Source organism: Bombina bombina, chromosome 1 (assembly GCF_027579735.1).
Source record: "Bombina bombina isolate aBomBom1 chromosome 1, aBomBom1.pri, whole genome shotgun sequence".
Taxonomy (NCBI): Eukaryota; Metazoa; Chordata; class Amphibia; order Anura; family Bombinatoridae; genus Bombina; species Bombina bombina.
Genome location: NC_069499.1, coordinates 447,704,851 through 447,731,313, shown reverse-complemented (window position 1 = coordinate 447,731,313; position 26,463 = coordinate 447,704,851). Strand labels below are relative to the sequence as shown.

The following is a 26,463-nucleotide window of genomic DNA, read 5'->3' as shown; positions in this document are numbered from 1 at the left end:
CCCTTCATGCTGATTTTGAGTCATTAACAGGCTTCTTAGATTGCTTCCCCTTGTTCCAAGACTGGGTGGACTTCCAGGAAGGCTTGGACTGTTCCTGCTTGGCAGAGGGAGAGGAAAATTACTCAGACGCCCTTTCTGCTTATTCCTCTTATCCTGAGGGAAGAAATTACCCTTTCCTCCTGTAATGTCTGAAATAATTTCAGCCAAGTCAGGCCCAAACAAGGTCTTACCCTTGTAGGGAATCGCAAAAAGCTTAGACGACACATCCGCAGACCAGGACTTCAACCATAAAGATCTGCGGGCCAGTACGGCAAAACCAGAAAGCTTTGCTCCCAACTTAAAGGGACACTGAACCCAAATGTTTTCTTTTGTAATTCAGAAAGAGCATGCAATTTTAAGCAACTTTCTAATTTACTCCTATTTTCAATTTTTCTTCGTTCTCTTGCTATCATTATTTGAAAAAGAAGGCATCTAAGCTTTTTTTTGGTTTCAATACTCTGGGCAGCACTTTTTTATTGGTGGATTAATTTATCCACCAATCAGCAAGGACAAACCAGGTTGTTCACCAAAAATGGGCCGGCATCTAAATTTACATTCTTGCATTTCAAATAAAGATACCAAGAGAATGAAGAAATTTTGATAATAGGAGTAAATTAGAAAGTTGCTTAAAATTTCATGCTCAATCTGAATCACGAAATAATTTTTTTGGTTACAGTGTCCCTTTAATAACTTGTAGGGAAGCATCCGTAATAAAGGAATTGGCCAACTTAAGAGTCTTAATCCTATCCTGGATCTCTTCAAGGGGAGTATCTGTCTGAATTGAATGCATCAAACCAGTATGCCGCAGCGCTGGTGACGGTAGCAATACACACCACAGGTTGCCATTGTAAACCCTGATGTACATACATCTTTTTAAGTAACCCTTCCAACTTCTTATCCATAGGATCCTTAAAGGAACAGCTATCCTCTATGGGAATAGAGGTTCTCTTCGCCAAAATGGAAATTGCCCCTTCCACCTTGGGGACCGTCTGCCAAGACTGCTTGATAAGAGTCAGCTATTGGAAACATCTTCTTAGAAATTAGGGAAGGAGAAAAAGGGATACCAGGTCTCCCCCATTCCCGAGCAATAATCTCTGTAGCCCAGTCTGGTACAGGGAAAACCTCCACCACAGAAGGTACATCATGTACTTGTTTAGCTTACTAGACTTCTTAGGATTGACTACGACAGTAGTGTCAGTGTCGTCCAAGGTAGTCAAAACCTCCTTAAATAACAAACGGAGGTGTTCCAGCTTAAACCTGAAGGATACGACTTCATCAGCAGAAGTAGTAATTAAACTGTTTGAGATTTTCCCCTACCGAAGTATCTTCCTCCTCAGACTTCTGGGAAGGAACATTAGGAATAGCCACAACTGTGTCAGAAACCTTACTCACCGATTCCTTAGATTTCCTCTTGCGCTTTCCCTGCAGCATGGAAAAAGCAGACAGAACATCAGTTACCGCAGAAGATTTGTGGGTAGCAATGTCTTGCAACATAACTCCAACTGGAGTGTGAGGGGAAATGCAGGGCACTGCATGTGTGGACAATAAGGTTTGGGACACTTGAGGAGAAAGCTTCGGGATATCTTGAACAGGAGACCCCTGAACAGCATCAGCCTTAGATAATGATGGCTCAGATTCAAAAAGTCTATCCCTGTAATGCAATGTTCTCTCAATACATGAGGAAGAAAAAGGGATTGGTGGTCCCACATTAGCATCAAAACACAAAGTACAAGTAACATTTTGCAGGGCCTCTTGGGCCATCTTTACCCAATAAATTAACAAATAAAAAATAAAATAGTTTTATTTAACTGTGAAACTTACGTCAAAAAAAGTTACTGTCCCTTTAAATTTTAAAGTAACGTTTTATTTTCTAACAGCAAAGCAGCAGCTCTATAGAAGCCCAGGCAGCCTCTACACCTCTGCTGAGGTGCCTACCTATCCTGCTGGTTGCCAGAGTCAATAGTAGAGAATATCCAGAGCTGCTCCCACTGGGTATCCGGCGACTGCTTTCACCGACCTCTGAGAATGCAGAGCCGCAACTAAATTATGTCACATTTCCAGCACTCAGGAAGTGGTTAGAAAAAAAAGTGTGCAAAAACTTTTGCCGCTTCAGAAAAAACCCGCCAATCGTGGGCGTACCTAGCTGAACTTCCCGGCCGGCATTAACCTCCTCTATGAAAGTAAAGCCGAGAATAAGTAAAACACACTACCAATTTGTCCACCCTGACCCGAACACACCGGAAACAAAAAACAAACTGAGCCTATTAAAAAATGAGTCCTCTCATCCCCAGTGCCTGCACAAACTGCCTCACATCCTATTAACCCATAATAGGATTAATGTATCTAACGTCCCAAACAAAGCCAACTGTTAAAGTGCCAATATTTTTTTCCCTCTTAGAAATATAATTTTAGCACTTACCTTAACGACACACGTCGTACAGGGTACATCAAACAAACCGGTCTTTAAAGACCAACGACGTACCCTGTATGTTAGGGGTTCAAAGCGGCTGGAAGCGATCCTGATCGCTTCCAGTCTCTTTCAAGGTATTGCCGTGATGCCTCGATATTGAGCGCAATACCTTTTTTGGCACACCGATGCAGAGAGGGCGACTCTGTGGCCCTCTCTACATTGGCCAGAGATGGTGCCGATAGTTGGTGGGTGGGAGCAGCTGCAGGAAGGCGGGTGGGCGGTCCATCGCTGGATCACTTCCACTAACCATGTCAGATCCGTCCCCGGTGCGTGCGGGACTGCGCACAGGAGTGGGGGGCGTGTGCGTGCGCCCGCAATCTGCACTATGTGCATGATTCAAGTCTTAGTGGGAGCGGGTATTGGCAGAGGGAGGGGGGGAAATTGTGTTTTAAAAATGGATCTGGGAGAGGGGAAGTGGGTATGGAGGGGGGCAGCTACACTACAGAAAAAAAAATTATATACATAAAGTCACATTATTTTAAAAAGTGGGTACCCAAAATGGCACTGAATAGTGAGGGGGGGGGGGGGTTACAGAGCTGTTGGGGGGGGGGTCAGGAAGGTTGGGTGGTAAGGGGGTAATCCTACACTGCAGAAAATATATACATTTATTTTATTTTTAAAAAACACAATTTTTTTTATACTGGCAGACTTTCTTCCAGTACTTAAAGGGACACTGAACCCAAATTTTTTCTTTCGTGATTCAGATAGAGCATGCAATTTTAAACAACTTTCTAATTTACTCCTATTATCAATTTTTCTTCGTTCTCTTGCGTTCTTTATTTGAAAAAGAAGGCATCTAAGCTATTTTTTTTGGTTCAGGACCATGGAAAGCACTTGTTTATTGGTAGGTGAATTTACCCACCAATCAGCAAGAACACAGTGTGTTCACCAAAAATGGGCCGGCATCTAAACTTACATTCTTGCATTTCAAATAAAGATTCCAAGAGAATGAAAAGAATTTAATAGGAGTAAAGTTGCTTAAAATTGCATGCTCTATCTGAATCATGATAGAAAAAAATTGGGTTCAGTGTCCCTTTAAGATGGCAGGGACATTTGTGGGGAAGGGAAGAGCTATTTGGGAGGGATCAGGGGGTAGGATGCATCAGGTGGGAGGCTGATCTCTACACTAAAGCTAAAATTAACCCTTCAAGCTCCCTACAAGCTACCTAATTAACCCCATCACTGCTGGGCATAATCCAAGTCTGGTGCACAGCAGCATTTAGCGGCCTTCTAATTACCAAAAAGTAATACCAAAGCCATAAATGTCTGCTAGTTCTGAGTAAAGGGGATCCCAGAGAAGCATTTACAACCATTTGTGCCATAATTACACAAGCTATTTGTAAATCATTTCAGTGAGAGACCTAAAGTTTGTGGAAACGTTAGTAAAAAAAAAAGTGATTTTTTTATTTTTTTTTATTTATTTGATCGTTTTTGGCGGTGAAAGGGTGGCATGAAATATACCAAAATGGGCCTAGATCAATACTTTGGGGTGTATACTAAAAAAAAAAAAATTTAGAATCTATTTAGCACGGTTGTTTTTTGGTGGTTGTAGATGTATAACAGATTTTGGGGGTCAAAGTTAGAAACAGTTTTTTTCAATTTTTTCATCATATTTTATAAAAAAAATTATAGTAAATTATATGAAATTACGAAAATAATGGTATCTTTAGAAAGTCCATTTAATGGCGAGAAAAACGGTATATAATATGTGTGGGTACAGTAAATGAATAAGAGGAAAATTACAGCTAAACACAAACATCACAGAAATGTAAAAATAGCCCTGGTCCTTAAGGGTAAAAAAATTGAAAAATGGCCTTGTCCTTAAGGGGTTAATGTAAATCTGCCTGGCAGCAGGGCAGCTCACTAAGTTTGAGAGGCATCCTCTCTCACATGGATCTGTGGAAAAAAAAGAAAGACTGTGTAATCTTACTCAGGCTTTCAAGTTAGGGCAGCAACAACTATTTGGGAGGCGCCACTGCTCTACTGAAGAGACTGACATGTGCTACGGCTAAACCCCAGGAAAGAGCAGAACAAACTTGCTCTGCTTTAAAATAATAAAATCTTGATTGAAGAATCTTCTTTCAGACACCTAAACTTTACCACCTCCTTGCTTTTAACGTAGGCAAAGAGAATGACAGGGGTTGGAGGGAAGGGAGGTGATACTGAACAGCTTTGCTGTGGTGCTCTTTGCCTCCTCCTGCTGGCCAGGAGAGATATTCCCAATAGTAATTAGAGATGATACGTGGACTCACCGTGTCATTAGAAAGAAATTGCATGCTCTATCTGAATCAGAAGCATATTCAAATCGGGAACAGAAGTGCTCTCTGGGTCCTGAGCTGTATTTCTACTGTATATTTAACCTCTTTGTGGGGATTAAACACACAGTGGTCTAGTGTTGATAGTCTTAAAATGACATGCTCTAATGGATGGCATCATGTATTTTTTTAGATTTATTGAATGCAAAAATATATATTTCAAATAGTAGCAGTTAACTATTTTTTCATAACATGAAAAAGTATAGGATCAGAAGATGATCGCCAGCTTTATAAAACATTTTTTTAATAATGCTTTAAAGGGACACTGTACCCAAAATATTTCTTTCGTGATTCAGATTGAGCATGAAATTTTAAGCAACTTTCTAATTTACTCCTATTATCAATTTTTCTTCGTTCTCTTGCTATCATTATTTGAAAAAGAAGGCATCTAAGCTTTTTTTTTGGTTTCAGTACTCTGGACAGCACTTTTTTATTGGTGGATGAATTTATCCACCAATCAGCAAGGACAACCCAGGCTGTTCACCAAAAATGGGCCGGCATTTAAACTTACATTCTTGCATTTCAAATAAAGATACCAAGAGAATGAAGACAATTTGATAATAGGAGTAAATTAGAAAGTTGCTTAAAATTTCATGCTCAATCTGAATCACGAAATAATTTTTTTGGGTACAGTGTCCCTTTAAGCAATAGACTTTGGACTGAAGAGCACTATACGCTGTATTACTAGGGGAAAAAAAAACTTTATATCTATACTATGTAGCTGTAAAGATAATCAGCACTTACCTGCCTTCTCCTCCCCAAGCAGAGTTTGGTGTAATAACAACCTCTCTACAATTGTCTGTATCTGTGTTGTACACATACAGTTTTAGCGGCTTCCCCTCATGGGTTTCAATAAGTGAAAAGAGATCCTCTGACTAAAAACACAGAAAGTTAAAGTCAGATCTTGCATCTGTTGATGCATCATTAAAATAACAGAAAACTACTACAGAGTCAAGGCTTCATACAGGAATAAAATACAACAACTAACATTAAAAAGGGACATTAAACAGTCCAGTACAACTACAGTAGCATGGTTACCCCCATGCTATTTTTCCTCCTCTGCCTGCAGCTCTCTTCAAAGCTTCTCGCTTATTTTAACAGTTTACAAGTGCTGACAAGTGAAGCTCTGCATCTTCACAATGGGCTCAGCAGCCATCTCGGACCTTTAGCATTCTTACACGTAACAGAAGCTGTGCACATTTACAGATCAGTGTTATTGTTGTCGCCTTGAGCGGGTACAGTATGCTTTTGCAGAGGCTGCATGGCTCCATATTATTTCTTAGTGCCGTTTTATATTTCTCTTTTAAACTGTGTAAAACTGTAAAAATGTAAAAGCTACACTTTCTATTGTGTAAGCTAAATCAAATGCAAGGTACAGCTGTCAAAAAGTCACTAACATAATTGATCTTTAAATGGTGCACTGCTTCTGTCACAATACGTGTGTGCCAAGATGGAGATGCCCAGTATAAAGATGCTGAGTTTTACCAACTGGCTTCTGTAATGGGTTAAAATACAAAAAAGGCTTTAAAGAGCTGCAAGCACGAGGACAAAGCATGGTGAGTAGTACCCATCCTACTGTAGTTGCCCCTTTAAAAGAAGCAGAGGGGGGACGTTACATATAAAAATACATTTTACCAAATGTTTAATGTTGAGCTGTGAAATGCAAGTTAACCCATGGTTTGATTCATTTATTAGGAACCTAATGGCCATCTAAAATACTGAGAAGCAATTTTAAAAACATTTTAGGAGCTAGTGGAGGATGAGGATTATATAAATATATGCAAATTAATAAAAAAAATGAAGCCACAAAAAAATAAATTATGCTTACCTGATAATTTAATTTTCTTCAGATGGAAAGAGTCCACAGCTGCATTCATTACTTTTGGGAAATAATAATCTGGCCACCAGGAGGAGGCAAAGACACCCCAGCCAAAGGCTTAAATACTCCTCCCACTCAACTCATCCCCCAGTCATTCTGCCGAGGAACAAGGAACCGTAGAAGAAATATCAGGGTGAAAAGGTGCCAGCAGAATAAAAATACCGATGCAACACATAAAAAATATGGGTAGGGAGCTGTGGATTGTTTCCATCTGAAGAAAATAAAATGATCAGGTAAGCATAATTTGTTTTTCTTCATAAATGGAAAGAGTCCACAGCTGCATTCATTACTTTTGGGAAAAACAGAATTTATATTTACCTGATAAATTACTTTCTCCAACGGTGTGTCCGGTCCACGGCGTCATCCTTACTTGTGGGATATTCTCTTCCCCAACAGGAAATGGCAAAGAGCCCAGCAAAGCTGGTCACATGATCCCTCCTAGGCTCCGCCTTCCCCAGTCATTCGACCGACGTAAAGGAGGAATATTTGCATAGGAGAAATCATATGATACCGTGGTGACTGTAGTTAGAGAAAATAAATCATCAGACCTGATTAAAAAACCAGGGCGGGCCGTGGACCGGACACACCGTTGGAGAAAGTAATTTATCAGGTAAATATAAATTCTGTTTTCTCCAACATAGGTGTGTCCGGTCCACAGCGTCATCCTTACTTGTGGGAACCAATACCAAAGCTTTAGGACACGGATGATGGGAGGGAGCAAATCAGGTCACCTAGATGGAAGGCACCACGGCTTGCAAAACCTTTCTCCCAAAAATAGCCTCAGAAGAAGCAAAAGTATCAAATTTGTAAAATTTTGTAAAAGTGTGCAGTGAAGACCAAGTCGCTGCCTTACATATCTGATCAACAGAAGCCTCGTTCTTGAAGGCCCATGTGGAAGCCACGGCCCTAGTGGAATGAGCTGTGATTCTTTCAGGAGGCTGCCGTCCGGCAGTCTCATAAGCCAATCTGATGATGCTTTTAAGCCAAAAAGAGAGAGAGGTAGAAGTTGCTTTTTGACCTCTCCTTTTACCAGAATAAACAACAAACAAGGAAGATGTTTGTCTGAAATCCTTTGTAGCCTCTAAATAGAATTTTAGAGCACGAACTACATCCAAATTGTGCAACAAACGTTCCTTCTTTGAAACTGGATTCGGACACAAAGAAGGCACGACTATCTCCTGGTTAATATTTTTGTTAGAAACAACTTTCGGAAGAAAACCAGGTTTAGTACGCAAAACCACCTTATCTGCATGGAACACCAGATAAGGAGGAGAACACTGCAGAGCAGATAACTCTGAAACTCTTCTAGCAGAAGAAATTGCAACCAAAAACAAAACTTTCCAAGATAATAACTTGATATCAACGGAATGTAGGGGTTCAAACGGAACCCCCTGAAGAACTGAAAGAACTAAATTGAGACTCCAAGGAGGAGTCAAAGGTTTGTAAACAGGCTTGATTCTAACCAGAGCCTGAACAAAAGCTTGAACATCTGGCACAGCCGCCAGCTTTTTGTGAAGTAAAACAGATAAAGCAGAAATCTGTCCCTTCAAAGAACTTGCAGATAATCCTTTCTCCAAACCTTCTTGAAGAAAGGATAGAATCTTAGGAATTTTTATCTTGTTCCATGGGAATCCTTTAGATTCACACCAACAGATATATTTTTTCCATATTTTATGGTAGATTTTTCTAGTTACAGGCTTTCTGGCCTGAACAAGAGTATCAATGACAGAATCTGAGAACCCTCGCTTTGATAAAATCAAGCGTTCAATCTCCAAGCAGTCAGTTGGAGTGAGGCCAGATTCGGATGTTCGAACGGACCTTGAACAAGAAGGTCCTGTCTCAAAGGTAGCTTCCATGGTGGAGCCGATGACATATTCACCAGATCTGCATACCAAGTCCTGCGTGGCCACGCAGGAGCTATCAAGATCACCGATACCCTCTCCTGTTTGATCCTGGCTACCAGCCTGGGAATGAGAGGAAACGGTGGGAACACATAAGCTAGGTTGAAGCTCCAAGGTGCTACTAGTGCATCCACTAGAGTCGCCTTGGGATCCCTGGATCTGGACCCGTAGCAAGGAACCTTGAAGTTCTGACGAGACGCCATCAGATCCATGTCTGGAATGCCCCACAATTGAATTATTTGGGCAAAGATTTCCGGATGGAGTTCCCACTCCCCCGGATGAAATGTCTGACGACTCAGAAAATCCGCTTCCCAATTTTCCACTCCTGGGATGTGGATTGCAGACAAGTGGCAGGAGTGAGTCTCCGCCCATTGAATTATTTTGGTCACTTCTTCCATCGCCAGGGAACTCCTTGTTCCCCCCTGATGGTTGATATACGCAACAGTCGTCATGTTGTCTGATTGAAACCGTATGAATTTGGCCTTTGCTAGCTGAGGCCAAGCCTTGAGAGCATTGAATATCGCTCTCAGTTCCAGAATATTTATCGGGAGAAGAGATTCTTCCCGAGACCAAAGACCCTGAGCTTTCAGGGGTTCCCAGACCGCGCCCCAGCCCACCAGACTGGCGTCGGTCGTGACAATGACCCACTCTGGTCTGCGGAAGCTCATCCCTTGTGACAGGTTGTCCAGGGTCAGCCACCAACGGAGTGAATCTCTGGTCCTCTGATCTACTTGTATCGTCGGAGACAAGTCTGTATAATCCCCATTCCACTGACTGAGCTTGCACAGTTGTAATGGTCTTAGATGAATTCGCGCAAAAGGAACTATGTCCATTGCCGCGACCATCAAACCTATTACTTCCATGCACTGCGCTATGGAAGGAAGAAGAACAGAATGAAGTACTTGACAAGAGCTTAGAAGTTTTGATTTTCTGGCCTCTGTCAGAAAAATCCTCATTTCTAAGGAGTCTATTATTGTTCCCAAGAAGGGGACTCTTGTTGACGGAGATAGAGAACTTTTTTCTACGTTCACTTTCCACCCGTGAGATCTGAGAAAGACCAGGACAATGTCCGTATGAGCCTTTGCTTGTGGTAGAAACGACGCTTGAATCAGTATGTCGTCCAAGTAAGGTACTACTGCAATGCCCCTTGGTCTTAGCACCGCTAGAAGGGACCCTAGTACCTTTGTGAAAATTCTTGGAGCAGTGGCTAATCCGAATGGAAGTGCCACAAACTGGTAATGCTTGTCCAGAAAGGCGAACCTTAGGAACCGATGATGTTCCTTGTGGATAGGAATATGTAGATACGCATCCTTTAAATCCACCGTGGTCATGAATTGACCTTCCTGGATGGTAGGAAGAATTGTTCGAATGGTTTCCATTTTGAACGATGGAACCTTGAGAAATTTGTTTAGGATCTTGAGATCTAAGATTGGTCTGAATGTTCCCTCTTTTTTGGGAACTATAAACAGATTGGAGTCGAATCCCATCCCTTGTTCTCCTAATGGAACCGGATGAATCACTCCCATTTTTAACAGGTCTTCTACACAATGTAAGAATGCCTGTCTTTTTATGTGGTCTGAAGACAATTGAGACCTGTGGAACCTCCCCCTTGGGGGTAGCTCCTTGAATTCCAGAAGATAACCTTGGGAGACTATTTCTAGCGCCCAAGGATCCAGAACATCTCTCGCCCAAGCCTGAGCGAAGAGAGAAAGTCTGCCCCCCACCAGATCCGGTCCCGGATCGGGGGCCAACATCTCATGCTGTCTTGGTAGCAGTGGCAGGTTTCTTGGCCTGCTTACCTTTGTTCCAGCCTTGCATTGGCCTCCAGGCTGGCTTGGTTTGAGAAGTATTACCCTCTTGCTTAGAGGATGTAGAACTTGAGGCTGGTCCGTTTCTGCGAAAGGGAAGAAAATTTGGTTTATTTTTAGCCTTAAAAGACCTATCCTGAGGAAGGGCGTGGCCCTTACCCCCAGTGATATCTGAAATAATCTCTTTCAAGTCAGGGCCAAACAGCGTTTTCCCCTTGAAAGGTATGTTAAGCAATTTGTTCTTGGAAGACGCATCCGCTGACCAAGATTTTAGCCAAAGCGCTCTGCGCGCCACAATAGCAAACCCTGAATTTTTCGCCGCTAATCTAGCTAATTGCAAAGTGGCGTCTAAAGTAAAAGAGTTAGCCAATTTAAGAGCGTGAACTCTGTCCATAATCTCCTCATAAGAAGAATCTTTATCGAGCGACTTTTCTAGTTCATCGAACCAGAAACACGCTGCTGTAGTGACAGGAACAATGCATGAAATTGGTTGTAGAAGGTAACCTTGCTGAACAAACATCTTTTTAAGCAAACCCTCTAATTTTTTATCCATAGGATCTTTGAAAGCACAACTATCTTCTATAGGGATAGTAGTGCGTTTGTTTAGAGTAGAAACCGCCCCCTCGACCTTGGGGACTGTCTGCCATAAGTCCTTTCTGGGGTCGACCATAGGAAACAATTTCTTAAATATAGGGGGAGGGACAAAAGGTATGCCGGGCCTTTCCCATTCTTTGTTTACAATGTCCGCCACCCGCTTGGGTATAGGAAAAGCTTCGGGGGGCCCCGGGACCTCTAGGAACTTGTCCATCTTACATAATTTCTCTGGAATGACCAAATTGTCACAATCATCCAGAGTAGACAACACCTCCTTAAGCAGAGCGCGGAGATGTTCCAATTTAAATTTGAATGTAATCACATCAGGTTCAGCTTGTTGAGCAATTTTCCCTGAATCTGAAATTTCTCCCTCAGACAAAACCTCCCTGGCCCCCTCAGACTGGTGTAGGGGCATGTCAGAACCATTATCATCAGCGTCCTCATGCTCTTCAGTATTTTCTAAAACAGAGCAGTCGCGCTTTCGCTGATAAGTGGGCATTTTGGCTAAAATGTTTTTGATAGAATTATCCATTACAGCCGTTAATTGTTGCACAGTAAGGAGTATTGGCGCACTAGATGTACTAGGGGCCTCCTGTGTGGGCAAGACTGGCGTAGACGAAGGAGGGGATGATGCAGTACCATGCTTACTCCCCTCACTTGAGGAATCATCTTGGGCATCATTTTCTCTAAATTGTTTGTCACATACATCACATCTATTTAAATGAGAAGGAACCTTGGCTTCCTCACATACAGAACATAGTCTATCTGATAGTTCAGACATGTTAAACAGGCATAAACTTGAAAACAAAGTACAAAAAAACGTTTTAAAATAAAACCGTTACTGTCACTTTAAATTTTAAACTGAACACACTTTATTACTGAATATATGAAAAAGTATGAAGGAATTGTTCAAAATTCACCAAAATTTCACCACAGTGTCTTAAAGCCTTAAAAGTATTGCACACCAAATTTGAAAGCTTTAACTCTTAAAATAACGGAACCGGAGCCGTTTTTATATTTAACCCCTATACAGTCCCTGGTATCTGCTTTGCTGAGACCCAACCAAGCCCAGAGGGGAATACGATACCAAATGACGCCTTCAGTAAGCTTTTTCTATGTATCTGAGCTCCTCACACATGCATCTGCTGCATGCCTTGCTTCCCAAAAACAACTGCGCATTAGTGGCGCGAAAATGAGGCTCTGCCTATGATTAGAGAAGGCCCCCAGTGAAAAAGGTGTCCAATACAGTGCCTGCCGTTCCTTTAACATAATTCCCAAGAATAAAATAACTCCTCAAAGCTATAAACTATTAAAAATGCTTATAAATCAATCGTTTTAGCCCAGAAAAAATGTCTACCAGTCTTTAAAGCCCTTGTGAAGCCCTTTATTCTTATTTAATAAAAATGGCTTACCGGATCCCATAGGGAAAATGACAGCTTCCAGCATTACCAAGTCTTGTTAGAAATGTGTCATACCTCAAGCAGCAAAAGTCTGCTCACTGTTTCCCCCAACTGAAGTTAATTCCTCTCAACAGTCCTGTGTGGAAACAGCCATCGATTTTAGCAACGGTTGCTAAAATCATTTTCCTCTTACAAACAGAAATCTTCATCTCTTTTCTGTTTCAGAGTAAATAGTACATACCAGCACTATTTTAAAATAACAAACTCTTGATTGAAGAATAAAAACTACATTTAAACACCAAAAAACTCTAAGCCATCTCCGTGGAGATGTTGCCTGTGCAACGGCAAAGAGAATGACTGGGGAAGGCGGAGCCTAGGAGGGATCATGTGACCAGCTTTGCTGGGCTCTTTGCCATTTCCTGTTGGGGAAGAGAATATCCCACAAGTAAGGATGACGCCGTGGACCGGACACACCTATGTTGGAGAAACAATACCCAAGCTATAGAAGACACTGAATGCCAAGACGGGAGGGTACAAAAGGCGGCCCATTCTGAAGGCACCAGGCCTGAACCACTACCACTTCGACTGAAGCCAAGAACATAGAAAGAAAAAAGCCCCAAGGACACTGACCCACAGATAGATCTGACTCAACTGAGCCAACAGTCCTCCAGGAGACACCCTCACCCAGCAGTCGGTCCCCAACCATACACCCATCACTAGTGAAGGGAACACCAGCCCAAAAACTCCAAAAGGGATAGGGCAAGGAAGAACCATCAGAAACCAAACAGTCACCACCAATTCCAAAAAGTAAGAGCTCCCAAAACGAGCTCAGCTCACAAGACCCAAATGGATCCTGACAACAAGGGGAGGCAACGCCCCGACCAAGCAAAACCCACAAGGTTTAGGACCGGGCATCAGAACAGAGAAAATTTTCCTCTCAGCAACATGTGAAAGCACCTAAAGAGACAACTGAAGACTGAGTCCTCAAAAAGTCAGAGCTTAGAATACAGCAGTATTCAACCCATAATACGTGTAGCAAACCCAGACGAGGTAAACACCTGCATCAAGACACACAGTCATCAGGATGACACAAAGTAAACACTCCTGAAAAGTAAAAAGCATCCACACAAGATATCAGATTGCCAAAAAACTCCAAGACAGAAAGCACACTCCAGGCAATCCAAGCCGCCAGACTGACCCATAGGTCTCAGAAAGGGAGAAGCACAGAACCTCAACAAGGCCCACTGCACCCCTGAGATGAACGATAAATCTCAGAACCTACTCCCAGCCGGGCTAGCCCAAGCGCCTGCAGGTCTGAAAACAGGGGAACAAAAGAACCCCAACACCAGCTCAGAAAAAAATAAAAAATTCCAACAGGGCTCGGGTTCCCACCCGAAACTCCTTAGAGACAATCGACAAGGCTGACAGTCTCAACTAGGGTTGCACCGATACTAGTATCGGTGCCGATACCAAGTATTTGCATGAGTACTTGTACTCATGCAAATGCACCGATACTTAAACCGATACCTGCACTTCCTACCCATAATTGTGGAGATTTTTCAAAAAACATGTTCCCATTTCATTTTAAGCTGTAGGGGAGACAACTAAAAATGGTTCACTTCTGTTCTTCCAATACAAATTGCTGTTGTATTGTATTATTGTAAGAGAGATCACTGTACCTTGTTCAGACAAACCCCTGAAGTACTGGGTAGTTAATAAACTGAGATTTCCAGCTCTGGCTATAATGGCCCAAAATTATCTTTCTGCCCCATGCAGTAGTGCTGAAAGTGAGACTGTTCAGCTTAGCATTAAACAACATTACTGATAGCAGAAACAGACGTATAGCTGAACATAAAGAGATGCTTCTGTACCTTAAAAAGAACTTGCTACTAACTTTTCATAAATTATTATAATTGCTAGATTGCCTGTTATACTGATAGTTCTTCTCTTGCACAATTATGCTCAAAACATACTGTACTCTGAGGAACATCCTTAGCTTATATAATTGCAGGAAGAGTGTTCATAGAAAAAATTAAGTTAAATCCTATGAACACACCTTACAATAATAGGACTAGATTTAGATTACATTTGATATGTAAGCTTTACCAATGCTCTGTTTACATTTCCAACGCAATAGACTTTAATGGAGTTGCACATGCAATGAGCATTGGTAAAGCTTACCAGTCAAATGTAATCTAGCCCGTAGTGTTGTTCCCCATGTTTAAACAGTGCACTGGTATATTTTTTACTGCATTGCACTTTTGGTTGGTTGTGGTATTACATTTGTTATTTATTGTTGTTATTATGAATATATTTTAATGTAATATTTTTATTTATAAACGTGTTCTGTGAAATTTCTTCAAGTTTTTACAACAAGCAAATAAAACTTATTATTTCATAATATCTTTTGAGTTACAGTTCTTCATAATTATAAAGAAGCTATCTTAAATCATTAGTCTGTATTGTGCTTGGGACACTGTCAAATTACATTAAAAAAGTATTGGTAATTGGTATCGGCGAGTATTTTAAAAAAAAGTATCGGTACTTGTACTCGGTCTTAAAAAAATGGTATCGGTGCAACCCTAGTCTCAACGCAGAGCCAGCAAGACTCCAGATAGAACAGAACAACCCAGAGAGCATGCCTATCTTCAACATAGGTTAAGTCCTCTGTTCCACCTCCTGAACCCAGGAGAATCCCTAGACAGGGACCACACCTCCATAAGGAGGAGAACAAGTCCCCCTAGGAAAAAAGGCCAATAATACAGAGCACCTGCCCACAAGACACAAGGCCACAGTCTGAACAAGAGATCAATCTCCAACGCAGATGAACTTGAAAGCAATCCCCTTAGAAAGTAGCCTGCTAGAACACAGACAAGGTGTAATAGCTGCAGCGGGTACCCTGCACACCCTGCGCCTGCAGAACCGCAAAGCCATCAGCTTACTTAAGCAAACTGTCCATGGGAAATCATTCAATAGGCGTAAGGCAAGCCCAATGAACATCGGCACTCGGAAAAATCTGGCCAACCGTGACCAGGACAACTAGCCAGACCAAAAGGCCATAGCCCAAGTTCCCTGGGAATGGAGAACCCCGAACCTGCCCCAAGTTTGAAAGTCCGGAAACAACCCGCAACGGGAACCAAAGGGAAAACGCTGAGCGAAAACTTAGCAACCGGAAGAACCAGGATGAAGACAATTGTTTAAAAACAAACAATATCCAAGAAATTCAAACACCTCATCTGATATAAAAAACAGACCCACAGGGAGATAATGCAATATCCAGAATAACACTGATAATAAGAACACCTCGCAAGTCCCAACCCAAGGAAGAGACCACCCCTGCCGAAGTCCAACACTCCAAAGGAGCTAAGGTATCTTGAACCAAAACACTAGAGAGCTGCAGCTGGCTTTAAACTGCAAACTTTCCGCTTACTAGGCAGCTAAGCTAACAATCAGGCTACTACAGCGGGCTCCCATAGATATTAGAACTGCCACAAGACATCCAAAGCAAGGGAATACTTCGAGGACAAAGTCACTCGAGCAAGGCCAGTCTCCACATCACCTCCAATACGAGTCAGAGGATCACCTGAACAAAAAGATGCGGGTCATCCCCTGAATCAGGGAAGAACCCTAAGTAAAGCCCAACAGAGACCCCAATGTCCTCAAAAAGGAACAACCATCTTCCCAAAAGGAAAACCGGGTCTCTAAAGGACCACAGAACAAACAAGTCCAAAAGGACAATTCCCAGATCCTCAGAAGGCCAAACAGCCCCAAAACAGCGGTAATGAGACGCTAAGCCCCCAATCCTCCCACGTGAGGAAGAACACTCTAGGTCGAGAGAATATCAGAATAGAGTGACGCAGCGGAACTCCACTGACCAAGTCAACCAGATTGAAGGCGATAAGGACTGGAACATACTTCTGCCTCATGGACTCACAAGTCCTCATTAGAATGTTTAGTTGAAACTTGTAAAAAGAAAACAAGAAAAACACAAATAAAGAGAACACTCGGTGCCGCAAACAGCCCAGCCGGGCAGAACAGGAGCCGTGTGTCAGGACAAGCCACGAGAAAGAAGAACTGAACCCGAGCAGGACCAGCCTGCAGACAGGGTCATAACTGTCAAGCTGTCTAAATCCTCCCTTAGAGGGGAAAAGAATAACAGACCAACTTCTAGAGAAGTAAACAGTGAGGATAGATCCCAGAGAGAGTTCCCGAAGGAAACATAATAAATAAAAAAAAAAAAAAAAAAAAAAAAAAAAAAAAAAAAGATATCCTAACCGTATAAAAGAAAATATAAAGGCAACCCATAGGTTAACATCCAAGAAGAAACAGGCATACCCACAGGTACAGAAGATTACCTCATCCACTCATGTCTAATGAGGCAAGCCATTCGAAGTAGAATATTGTGTTTTTTTTCGTATCCGTTAAGGATAGGGTCCCCTAATAACTCAAACGTGTCTGAGTAAAAAGTGAAGACACGCTACTCTGTAATTAAAGGCACAACACTCAGGAACAGCTACACCCGCAGGGAACTGTATAGGCCCACCCAAGGTCAGGAGACCCGATACAATAGGGCACAAGCACAAACGCAAATAAGGAGGTATAAACATAATCTGGGTTACCCGCATGTGTAGTACTAGGGAGCATTAGGGGTCCCTTGATTCCCTGATTCAGAGGAACAAGGTGCTCTAATACGGCATATAGAACATAACTGATTGACCTGTGTCAACTGGGCCAAATCGCATTTTTCACAAGTCAAAGAATCTGAAATTTGAACAGCCTTAGCATCAGAATCCTCCATAAGTGGATAGAGAATAAAATAATATGGACTATAAGAAAACTAAACGGCACCTGACACCCATAATGGCTGGGGCACTCACCACCTCCTATGAGCCAGACACTGGCCGACAAGAATTTTTCCGTCGCCACATGGTCAGGAATGTGGAAATGGAAGACCAGAACATAAACATGCCCAGTCACAAGGTGAACCGTACAGTCCAAAAAAAGCATGCCCAACCATAAGGTTGCGTCAATTCCAAATGCCCTTATATTCCAAGCCAGGATCCTAGTTAACACTACACATAAGCAGATTGAATCACATAAACATGATTAAAAAAAACCCTGTTCAATAATCCCCCTCAGGAGATATTAACCCTCGATTCCAAGATACTAAAGGAGACTCATTGAGGCCCTATATACATACTTTATAAGTTCCGCAAGATAACACCTTAGAGGAAAAAATTAGTTACAGTACATTCCGATGAAGTAAAATGAAACAATCTTACCGGAATCTACGCCGTGGAACAGGAACATGGCCCTTCAAGTGTGACGAATAGTAGCAGCGCCTCCGCCATGGACTTGAGAAAAGAAAGTAGGCAGCGAAGCAAAGTTAGCTCAACAAGCAATCAGCGTTTTCTGTTAATAGGAGTCGGGATGGTTTCGCAGAAAGACTCTCCCTGCATCTCCGGACACTAACTTTCATCCAGGCCCTCACTGAGAGACTGATAGGATTACTTAAAACTCCTGTCCCATTTTCGAAGAATACTACCCTCCATAAGAGACAAAACAAACTTCTGACACTTCTCTGCCAACCTCCTGGTATGAAAGGCAAAGAATGACTGGGGGGTGAGGGGAGTGGGAGGAGTATTCAATCCTTTGGCTGGGGTGTCTTTGCCTCCTCCTGGTGGCCAGGTTCTTATTTACTTAAAAGTAATGAATGCAGCTGTGGACTCTTTCCATTTATGAAGAAAACATAAAATGATGCTTACCTGATAATTTCCTTTCCATCTGTATGAGGAGAGTCCACGGCTTCATTCCTTATTTGTGGGAATACAGAACCTGGCCACCACGAGGAGGCAAAGACACCCCAGCCAAAGGCTTAAATACCTCCCCCACTCCTCTCATCCCCCAGTCATTCTGCCGAGGGAACAAGGAACAGTAGGAGAAATATCCGGGTATAAATGGTGCCGAAGAACAAAATTTTGGTTTGCCCAACGGAGAAAAAGGGTGGGGGCAGTGGACTCTCCTCATACAGATGGAAAGGAAATTATCAGGTAATTATAATTTATGTTTTCCATCTTAATATGAGCAGAGTCCACGGCTTCATTCCTTACTTGTGGTAAACATATACCCAAGCTCTAGAGGACACTGAATGAAAATAGGAGGGTAAAGAGAGGCGGACCCTATTCTGAGGGCACCACAGCCAGTAAAACCTTTCTCCCAAAAGCTGCTTCAGCCGAAGCAAACACGTCAAATTTATAATTTTTTTAAAAAGTATGTAAGGAGGACCAGGTAGCTGCCCTACAAATCTGCTCCAGAGGCCTCATTTTTGAAGGCCCATGAAGAAGCCACAGCTCTAGTTGAATGAGCCGTAATCCTCCGAGGAGGCTTAAGTCCCGCTGTTTCATATGCTAAGTGGATAATGCTCCTCAACCAAAAGGATAGGGCAGTGGCAGAAGCCTTCTGCGCTTCCCTGAATAGACGATAAACAATGCCGAAGACTGTCTGAAATTCTATCTTCAAGCTACGAAGGAATTAAAAGCGCAAACCACATCCAAATTATGAAGTAATCGTTCCTTTGAAGAAGGATTAGGACACAAGGAAGGAACCATGATCTCCTGGCTGATGTTGCAATTAGAGACCACCTTAGGGAGGAATCCCAACCCAGTGCGAACAACAGCCTCATCAGCATGAAAAACTAGGTAAGGAGGCTCACATTGCAAGGCCGCCATCTCAGAGACTGACTAAATAATAGCCATTAGAAAAAGAATCTTCCAAAGCAGTAACTTAAATGTCAACCGAATGCATGGGCTCAAACTGAGTCCCCTGTAACACCTTAAGAATCAAATTTAAACTCCAAGGAGGAGCGGAATGTCCAAATACAGCTCTGATTCTGGACAGAGCCTGAACATCAGGAGGTCAGCAAGCCTCGTGTGTAATAAAACAGATAGCGCCAAAATCTTTCCCTTTAAGGAACTAGCAGCCCTTCTCCAAGCCGTCCTGGATACCCTGACCTTATGCCATGGGAATCTACGTTCTTCACACCAGAATAAGTAAGTCCTCCACACCTTATGATAGATGCGATGGGTGACCGGCTTTCTAGCTTGAATGAGTGTATAAATCACTCTTTCAGAATAACCTCTCTTGGCTAAGACTAAGCGTTCAATCTTCATGCAGTCAGCCTCAGAGAATCCAGATTTTGATGAACAGGGGCCCTGTTCCAGCAGATCCCTGCGACAAGGTAACCTCCATGAAGGAGAGGACGACATCCCCACTAGGTCCGCCAACCATGCTTCGAGGCCATGATGGAGCAATCAAAATAGTCGAAGCTTGCTTCTGCTTGATGCGGGCCACTACTCGATGTTGGAGTGGTAACAGAGAAAAAAATGTAAACTAGGTTGAACCCCCAGGGCACTGCTAAGGCATATATCAGTTTTGCCTGAGGATCCCTGGACCTCAACCCGTATCTGGGTAACTTGGCATTGAACCTGAACTCCATGAGATCTATCTCCAGCGTCCCCCATCTGTTGCAAATCTCTGCAAACACCTCAGGATGGAGAGACCATTCCCCCGGGTGAAACAATTGTCTGCAGAGAAAGTCCGCTTCCCAGTTGACCACACACAGAATGTGGATCGCTGACAACGAGCAGCTGTGGGCCTCCACCCATTCCAGAGATACTTCCCTCATGGCTAGGGAGCTTCTCGTTCCCCCCTGATGGTTGATGTAAGCCAATGAGTTAATGTCTGATTGGAATCAGATATACTGGGACGAACCCAGAAGAGGCCAAAGCCTTCAGAGCATTGAAGATCACTCGAAGCTCCAAAATGTTGATCAGGAGAAGTGATTCCTCTCGAGTCCATTGACCCTGTGCCTTCCTGGCATCCCAAACAGCTCCCCATCCTGATAGACTTGCGTCCGTAGTCACAATCTCCCAGGATGGTCTCAAGAAGGATGTCCAAAAAAGAAAGAGAAGCAGTCTGCCAGGAACGAACAGCAACATCAATAGCTTGTTCTATGGCCCGGTTGCCACCTGGGAGTAGCTTATTTCTGCCCAATTGTGCTTTTCACAAAGGAAAAAAAAACTTTCCTGTAGTATATCAGTCTGATCCAGCAAACACGATCAGTCCAGCCCCAAAATACCAGGCAATTCTCCTCTGAACAAGGAACATGATAACCCCAGACAAACTTTTCGGCCTCCTTTGGGCCTCATCAGTGAGGTGCAGCTATATCCCTCTAAGCACATAGGGCAAGGAATCTACGTCTGGTATCCCCCATCAACCTTAGGGAGACTATCCCCAGGCACATGTTCAAAGAGGCTGCTTCTTGGGTGGTAACTAGCCATAGTACAAGCTATTTGTTCCCAGGTTGAGCGCTTCTCTCTTAATTTATGCAAATTATGACTCTTAGGGAAGTCTCCCCAAGTCTGATGCGGGAATCCAGACGTGGACCCGTTGCTCAGTGTGCCTAGAGTGATATGGCTGCACCTCACTGACGAGGCCCACACTAGGCCGAAACGTACGCCTGGGGTTTAGCCGTTTACCTTGTTCAGAGAGGGATTGCCTGGTATTTCGTGGCTGGACTGTACTGTTAAGTCAGGATCAGACTGATATGACACAGGAAAGTTCTCTGTGAAAGGCACATGTTGAGCAAAAAAAAAAAAATGCTGCTTCTTGGGTGGTAACTAGCCATAGAACAAGTAATTATGCTATTGTTCGTTCCCAGTTTGAGCGCTTCTCTCAATTTATCAAGAAGGATGTCCCCTTGAACAGGCAATCTGGACAGAGTCACCAAAAGAGCGATTCTGTCGACTGGTTATCCAGAGAAATCTGTTGGGATAGATCCGAGTGATCGCCGTTCCATTGCCTCAGCATGCACAACTGAAGAGGCCTGAAATGGAACCTGGCGAATGAAATGACATCTATGCTGGACACCATGAGGCCAACTACCTCCATACACCTGGCCACAGATGGTCGGAAGGAGGTCAAGACAATTGGAAGTAATCTTGCAACGTCTCTGGTCTGCAAGGAATATCTTCATGGATATGGAGTCTATTACCGTACCCAGGAATTCCACTCTGGTACTGAGAACCAGAGAACTCTTTGCCAAGTTCATCTTCCATCCATGAGAATGAAAAATAAGTAGCAGAGCACTTGAATGGTCTTCTACCCAGCCGGCAAGACTGAGCCTGGACCAGGATGTCATCCAAGTAAGGTGCTACTGCAATACCTCTGGATCTTGCCACCGCGAGCATAGCCCCTAGAACCTTCGTAGAGACTCTTGGGGCAGTAGCCAGACCAATTGGTAGAGCCACAAACTGGAAGTGTTGATCCAGAAAGGAGAGTCTTAAAAACTTGAAGTGATCCTTGTGAATTGGCACATAAAGGTAGGCATCCTTCAAGTCTATCATAGTCATGAACTGTCCCTCTTGAATTAAGGACAGAATTGACTTTATCGTTTCCATCTTTAACAATGGCACTGACAGAAACTTGTTTAAGTACTTTAGGTCTAGAATTGGGTGAAAAGAATATCCCAGACTTGTTTCTGTTAGAGGTACTGACACAATCAGATCCCTCACGCATCCTAGAAAAGCATCTAATTTTTCTTGTCTTGAAGACAGGTTTGATAAGAAGAATCTGCCCCTAGGCAGATGTGATTTGAAACCTATCCTGTAACCCTAAGCAATGATCTCCAGAACCCAAGCCTCCACAAAAAGGAGATAATCTGCCCCCAACACAATCCGGCGATCAGGGGCCACCCCTTCATGATGATTTTGTCTTGGAGGGCTTCTTGTTCTGCTTGGATTTATTCCAAGATTGAGAAGGTTTTCAAGTCCCCTTGGATTGGTCCGGCTTTGTGGAGGGCTGCGATCAAACGAAAGGTACAAAAATTAGGACCCTGTCCTTTAGGTTTGTTCTTATCCTGCGGTAAAAAGGCACCCTTGACCACAGTGACTGTGGATATGATAGAGTCCAGTCCTGGACCGAAAAGAACCTTCCACTTAAATGGAAGGGAAAGCAATCTAGATTTTGAAGTCATGTCAGCAGACCAAGACTTCAACCACAGAGCCCTACGGGCCAGAACAGAAAAGCCTGATGTCTTGGCATTCAATCAAATAATCTGCACGTTTGGATTGCAAATAAACGAATTAGCTACCATTAAGGCCTTAATTCTTTCCTGGATCTCATCGAGAGGAGTTTCCACCTCGATCATCTCCGATAGAGAGTCACACCAATAGGTAGAGGCTCTAGCCACCGCAGCTACTGCCGCTGCAGGCTGAAATAAAAACCCTGTGTGCTGAAACATATTTCTCAACAGAGTTTCTAGCTTCTTATCTATAGGCTCCTTAAACAAACTATCCTCCGGCGGGATAATGGTGTGCATAGCAAGCATGGAGATAGCTCCATGCTAGGGACAGACCCCCACAACTAATTGGTAGTCAGGAACAATTTCTTAAAAGGAAGAAGAAAGGGTAAAAAAAAGAGGATCCGAGTCTTTCCCATTCATTCTTAATATTTGCCATCTTAACGGGAACTGGGAAAGTTTGTGGCATCACCCTGTCCTCAAACCTTATCAAGCTTAGGAATAGAAGGTTCCTCGGGTAACTTAGGTTCCGGAACCTCTAACTTAACCAACACTTCCTTTAACAGAAAGCGCAAGTGCTCTATCTAAAGTCTAGTTCCTCCGCAGCCGGAGCCTTTGAGGCAGTGGATTCCGACCCAGAAACAGCCTCCTCTGAACTATCAGAGGCATCTTCATCAGCGTATAATCTAGTATCAGATAAATCCAGCAAGTTGTTAGATGACCCCTGGGAAGGATAGCAGTATTTAACCTTTCACTTGCACTTAGCAGCGCAAGGTAAAGCACTAAAGGCCGCAGACAATGCCGTTTGCAACTGTTCAGAAAAGTCTGGCGGTAAGAGGGCCCCTCCCGAAGGAGGATTAGTCGTTCAATGGGGAGCTGCATGTGTAATCGGAGATGATTGTAGGGAACGCACCTCGCGGGATGGAGACCTCTCAGAGGTGGACGGCTCAGTTGTACTAAACATCTTAGTCTTTTTAGATATGACTACTTTAACAAGACATGTGGAACATAGTTGAGCAGGCGGGTATACCGTAGCCTCCTCACAATAAAAACAGGTATTAGATCTGGGTAAAGAGGGTGTACCCTCTAACGCATCAGAGTCCTCCATAGCTAGCGCTTTTAAAAACGAAATGTATGCTTACCTGATGAATTTATTTCTTGACACGTTGAGTCCACAGATCATCATCAACTACTGTTGGGAATATCACTCCTGGCCAGCAGGATAAGGCAAATAGCACCATAGCAAAGCTGTTAAGTATCACTTCCCTTCCCACAAACCTCAGTCATTCGACCGAAGGAAAGGAGAGAAAGGAAATAAGGTGTAGAGGTGCCTGAGGTTTATACACCAAAACACGGTCTAAAAAAACAAAACAAAAAAAAAACAAAAACAGGACGGGCCATGAACTCACCATGTCAAGAAAGACATTTATCAGGTAAGCATACATTTAGTTTTCTTTCTAATGACAAGGTGAGTCCATGGATCATCATCAATTACTGTTGGGAATCAATACCCAAGCTAGAGGACACAGATGAAAAGGGACGGACAAGACAGGCAACCTAAACAGAAGGCACCACTGCTTGAAGAACCCTTCTCCCAAAAGAAGCCTCAGCCGAGGCAGAATTATCAATGTTATATATATTTTAGAAAAAGTATGCAAGGAGGACCAAATTGCAGCCTTGCAAAATTGTTCCACAGAAGTTTCATTTTTGAAAGTCCAGGAAGAAGAACCCCCCCCCCCCCCATGGAATGAGCCGTGATTTCCTCAGGAGGCTGCTGTCCAGAAGTTTCATAGGCCAAACAAATTATACTCTTCAGTCAGAGCAAGAGAGAAGAAGCAGTAGCTTTCAGACCCTTTCGTTTCCCAGAAACAGACCAACAAAGCAGAAGACTGGCGAAAGTTCTTAGTCGCCTGCAAGAAGAATTTCAGCGCACACACCACCTCTAGGTTGTGCAGCAACCCTCCTTATGGTAAGGAGGAAAGGACACAAAGAAGGAACAACGATTTTCTGATTAATATTCCTATCCGAAACAACCCTAGGAAGGAAATCTAACTTAGTACGCAGAACCACATTATCAGAATGAAAAATAAGATGAGGAATCACACTGCAACGCCGAGAGTTCAGACACTCTCCGAGCATAAGAAATGGCAGTAAGAAACAAAACCTTCCAAGATAACATCTTAATATCTAAGGAATGCATAGGCTCAAACAGAGCCAGCTGTAAAAAACACTTTAAGAACAAGGTTAAGACTCCCGGGATGAGTTACAGGTTTAAACACAGACCTGATTCTGACCAAAGCCTGACAAAAGGATTGCACGTCCGGCACATCCGCCAGACGCTTATGCAACAAAATATACAAGGCAGAAATCTGACCCTTCAGAATACTTGCTGACAAACCCTTCTCCAGACCCTCCTAGAGAAAGACAAAATCGTAGGATCCTAACTCCAAGAGAAGCCCTTGGCTACACTCCAATAAAGATATTTACGCCCTCTCTTATAAACATTATTCCCCTTAACAGGCTTGCAAGCCTGAATCATGGTCTCAATGACCGACTCAGAAAGACCATGCTTAGACAGAACTAAGCGTTCAATCTCCAAACAGTCAACTTCAGAGAAACTAAATGTGGATGAAAGAAGGGACCCTGAATCAGAAGGTCCTTCCACAGAGGCAGTCTCCATTGTGAAGAGACGACATCTCAACAAGGTCTGCATACCAGATCCTGAGAGACCACACAGGAATTTTTTAGAATTACCAACGCTCTCTCCTGTTTGATACGAGCAATGACTCTTGGAAGGAGAGCAATCTGAGAAAAAAAAAAAGAAACAAAAAAAAAAACAAAAAACAGGTTTTCAGCCTGAATTCCCAAGGAACCGCCAGAGCATCTATCAAAGCAGTCTGTGGCTCTCTTAACTTCGAACCATACCTTGACAGCTCAGAAAGTTGCTAAGCCGTCAACAGATCCAACGCCGCACCACCCATTTGAGGGTCAAGATGGAAAACACCTCCGGAAGGGGATCCCATTTCCCAGGATGAAAAGTCTGGCTGCTCAGGAAAACCGCTTCCCAGATGTCCACCCCTGGAATGTGGATGGCAGATAGACAATTGTAAGCTTAAGCCCACTGAACAATTCAAGTCACCGCCAACAAGGCTTCCTCCCTGGTGGTTGATGTAAACCATTGAGGTGATATTGTCCAACTGGAACCAAGCTTAAGGACAACTGAGGCCAAGCTATCAGAGCATTGTAAATCTCTCTCAACTCAGACGTTAAAGAGGAGATCAGAGACTACAGAGTCCATATACCCACACCTTAAAAAAAAGACTCGGACTGTTTCCCAGCCCTAGCTGGATGATGAACTCTGTCACCATCACCTAGGAAAGTCTCTAGAAGCATGCACCCTGAGACCGATACTCCTGAGAAACCACTACAGGAAAAGTCACTTCTCGACTGATCTAGATCTATCCTTTGAGATAGATCCGAAAGTTCACCTTTTTATGGAAAATAGCAAAAAGGAATGATGTCCATGACAACAATCAGACCCATTCCCTCCATACATTGAGTCACTGAAAAGTGAAGGAAAATAAACTGCAGGTAGATTCGAAGTCCCAGACGTCTGGTTGCAAGGTGGATAAGCTATCTACCTGACCGCTAGATCCTGCTGTTGACCGGATAGAAGACTGCAGAGAGAAGAGAAGGAATAAATCCTAGATTATTGGACTTCTGACAAAAAAACTCCTCATAAAATCACCCTTGTAGATGAAACAAGGGAGCTATACTCCAGATACATTTCCCATTCATGGAGAAAAGGATTGGACAAGATCTCTTAAAAAAGAGAGTTTGCTCAAAGGAAAGATGACACCTGAACCATATATTGTCCAGGAAAACACCCTTGCCATACCCCAAGATTCAAAAGTCTTACTAGATCATTGGAGCAAAAAACCACATCCTTAGGTCTATGTTCTTTATGAACAGGCCCTCT

The 26,463-nt window shown here is 43.1% G+C and overlaps 1 protein-coding gene across 1 annotated transcript in view; it reads right to left on the bottom strand.

Moving 5' to 3' along the window:
- Window positions 1-26,463, bottom strand: part of GORASP2 (golgi reassembly stacking protein 2) — a 178,896-nt gene that overhangs the window by 63,535 nt on the left and 88,898 nt on the right. Inside the window, exon 5 of the mRNA XM_053698425.1 lies at window positions 5,569-5,699. Within this exon, the coding sequence (XP_053554400.1) occupies window positions 5,569-5,699 (131 nt within the window). The remainder of the gene's footprint in view (window positions 1-5,568; window positions 5,700-26,463) is intronic.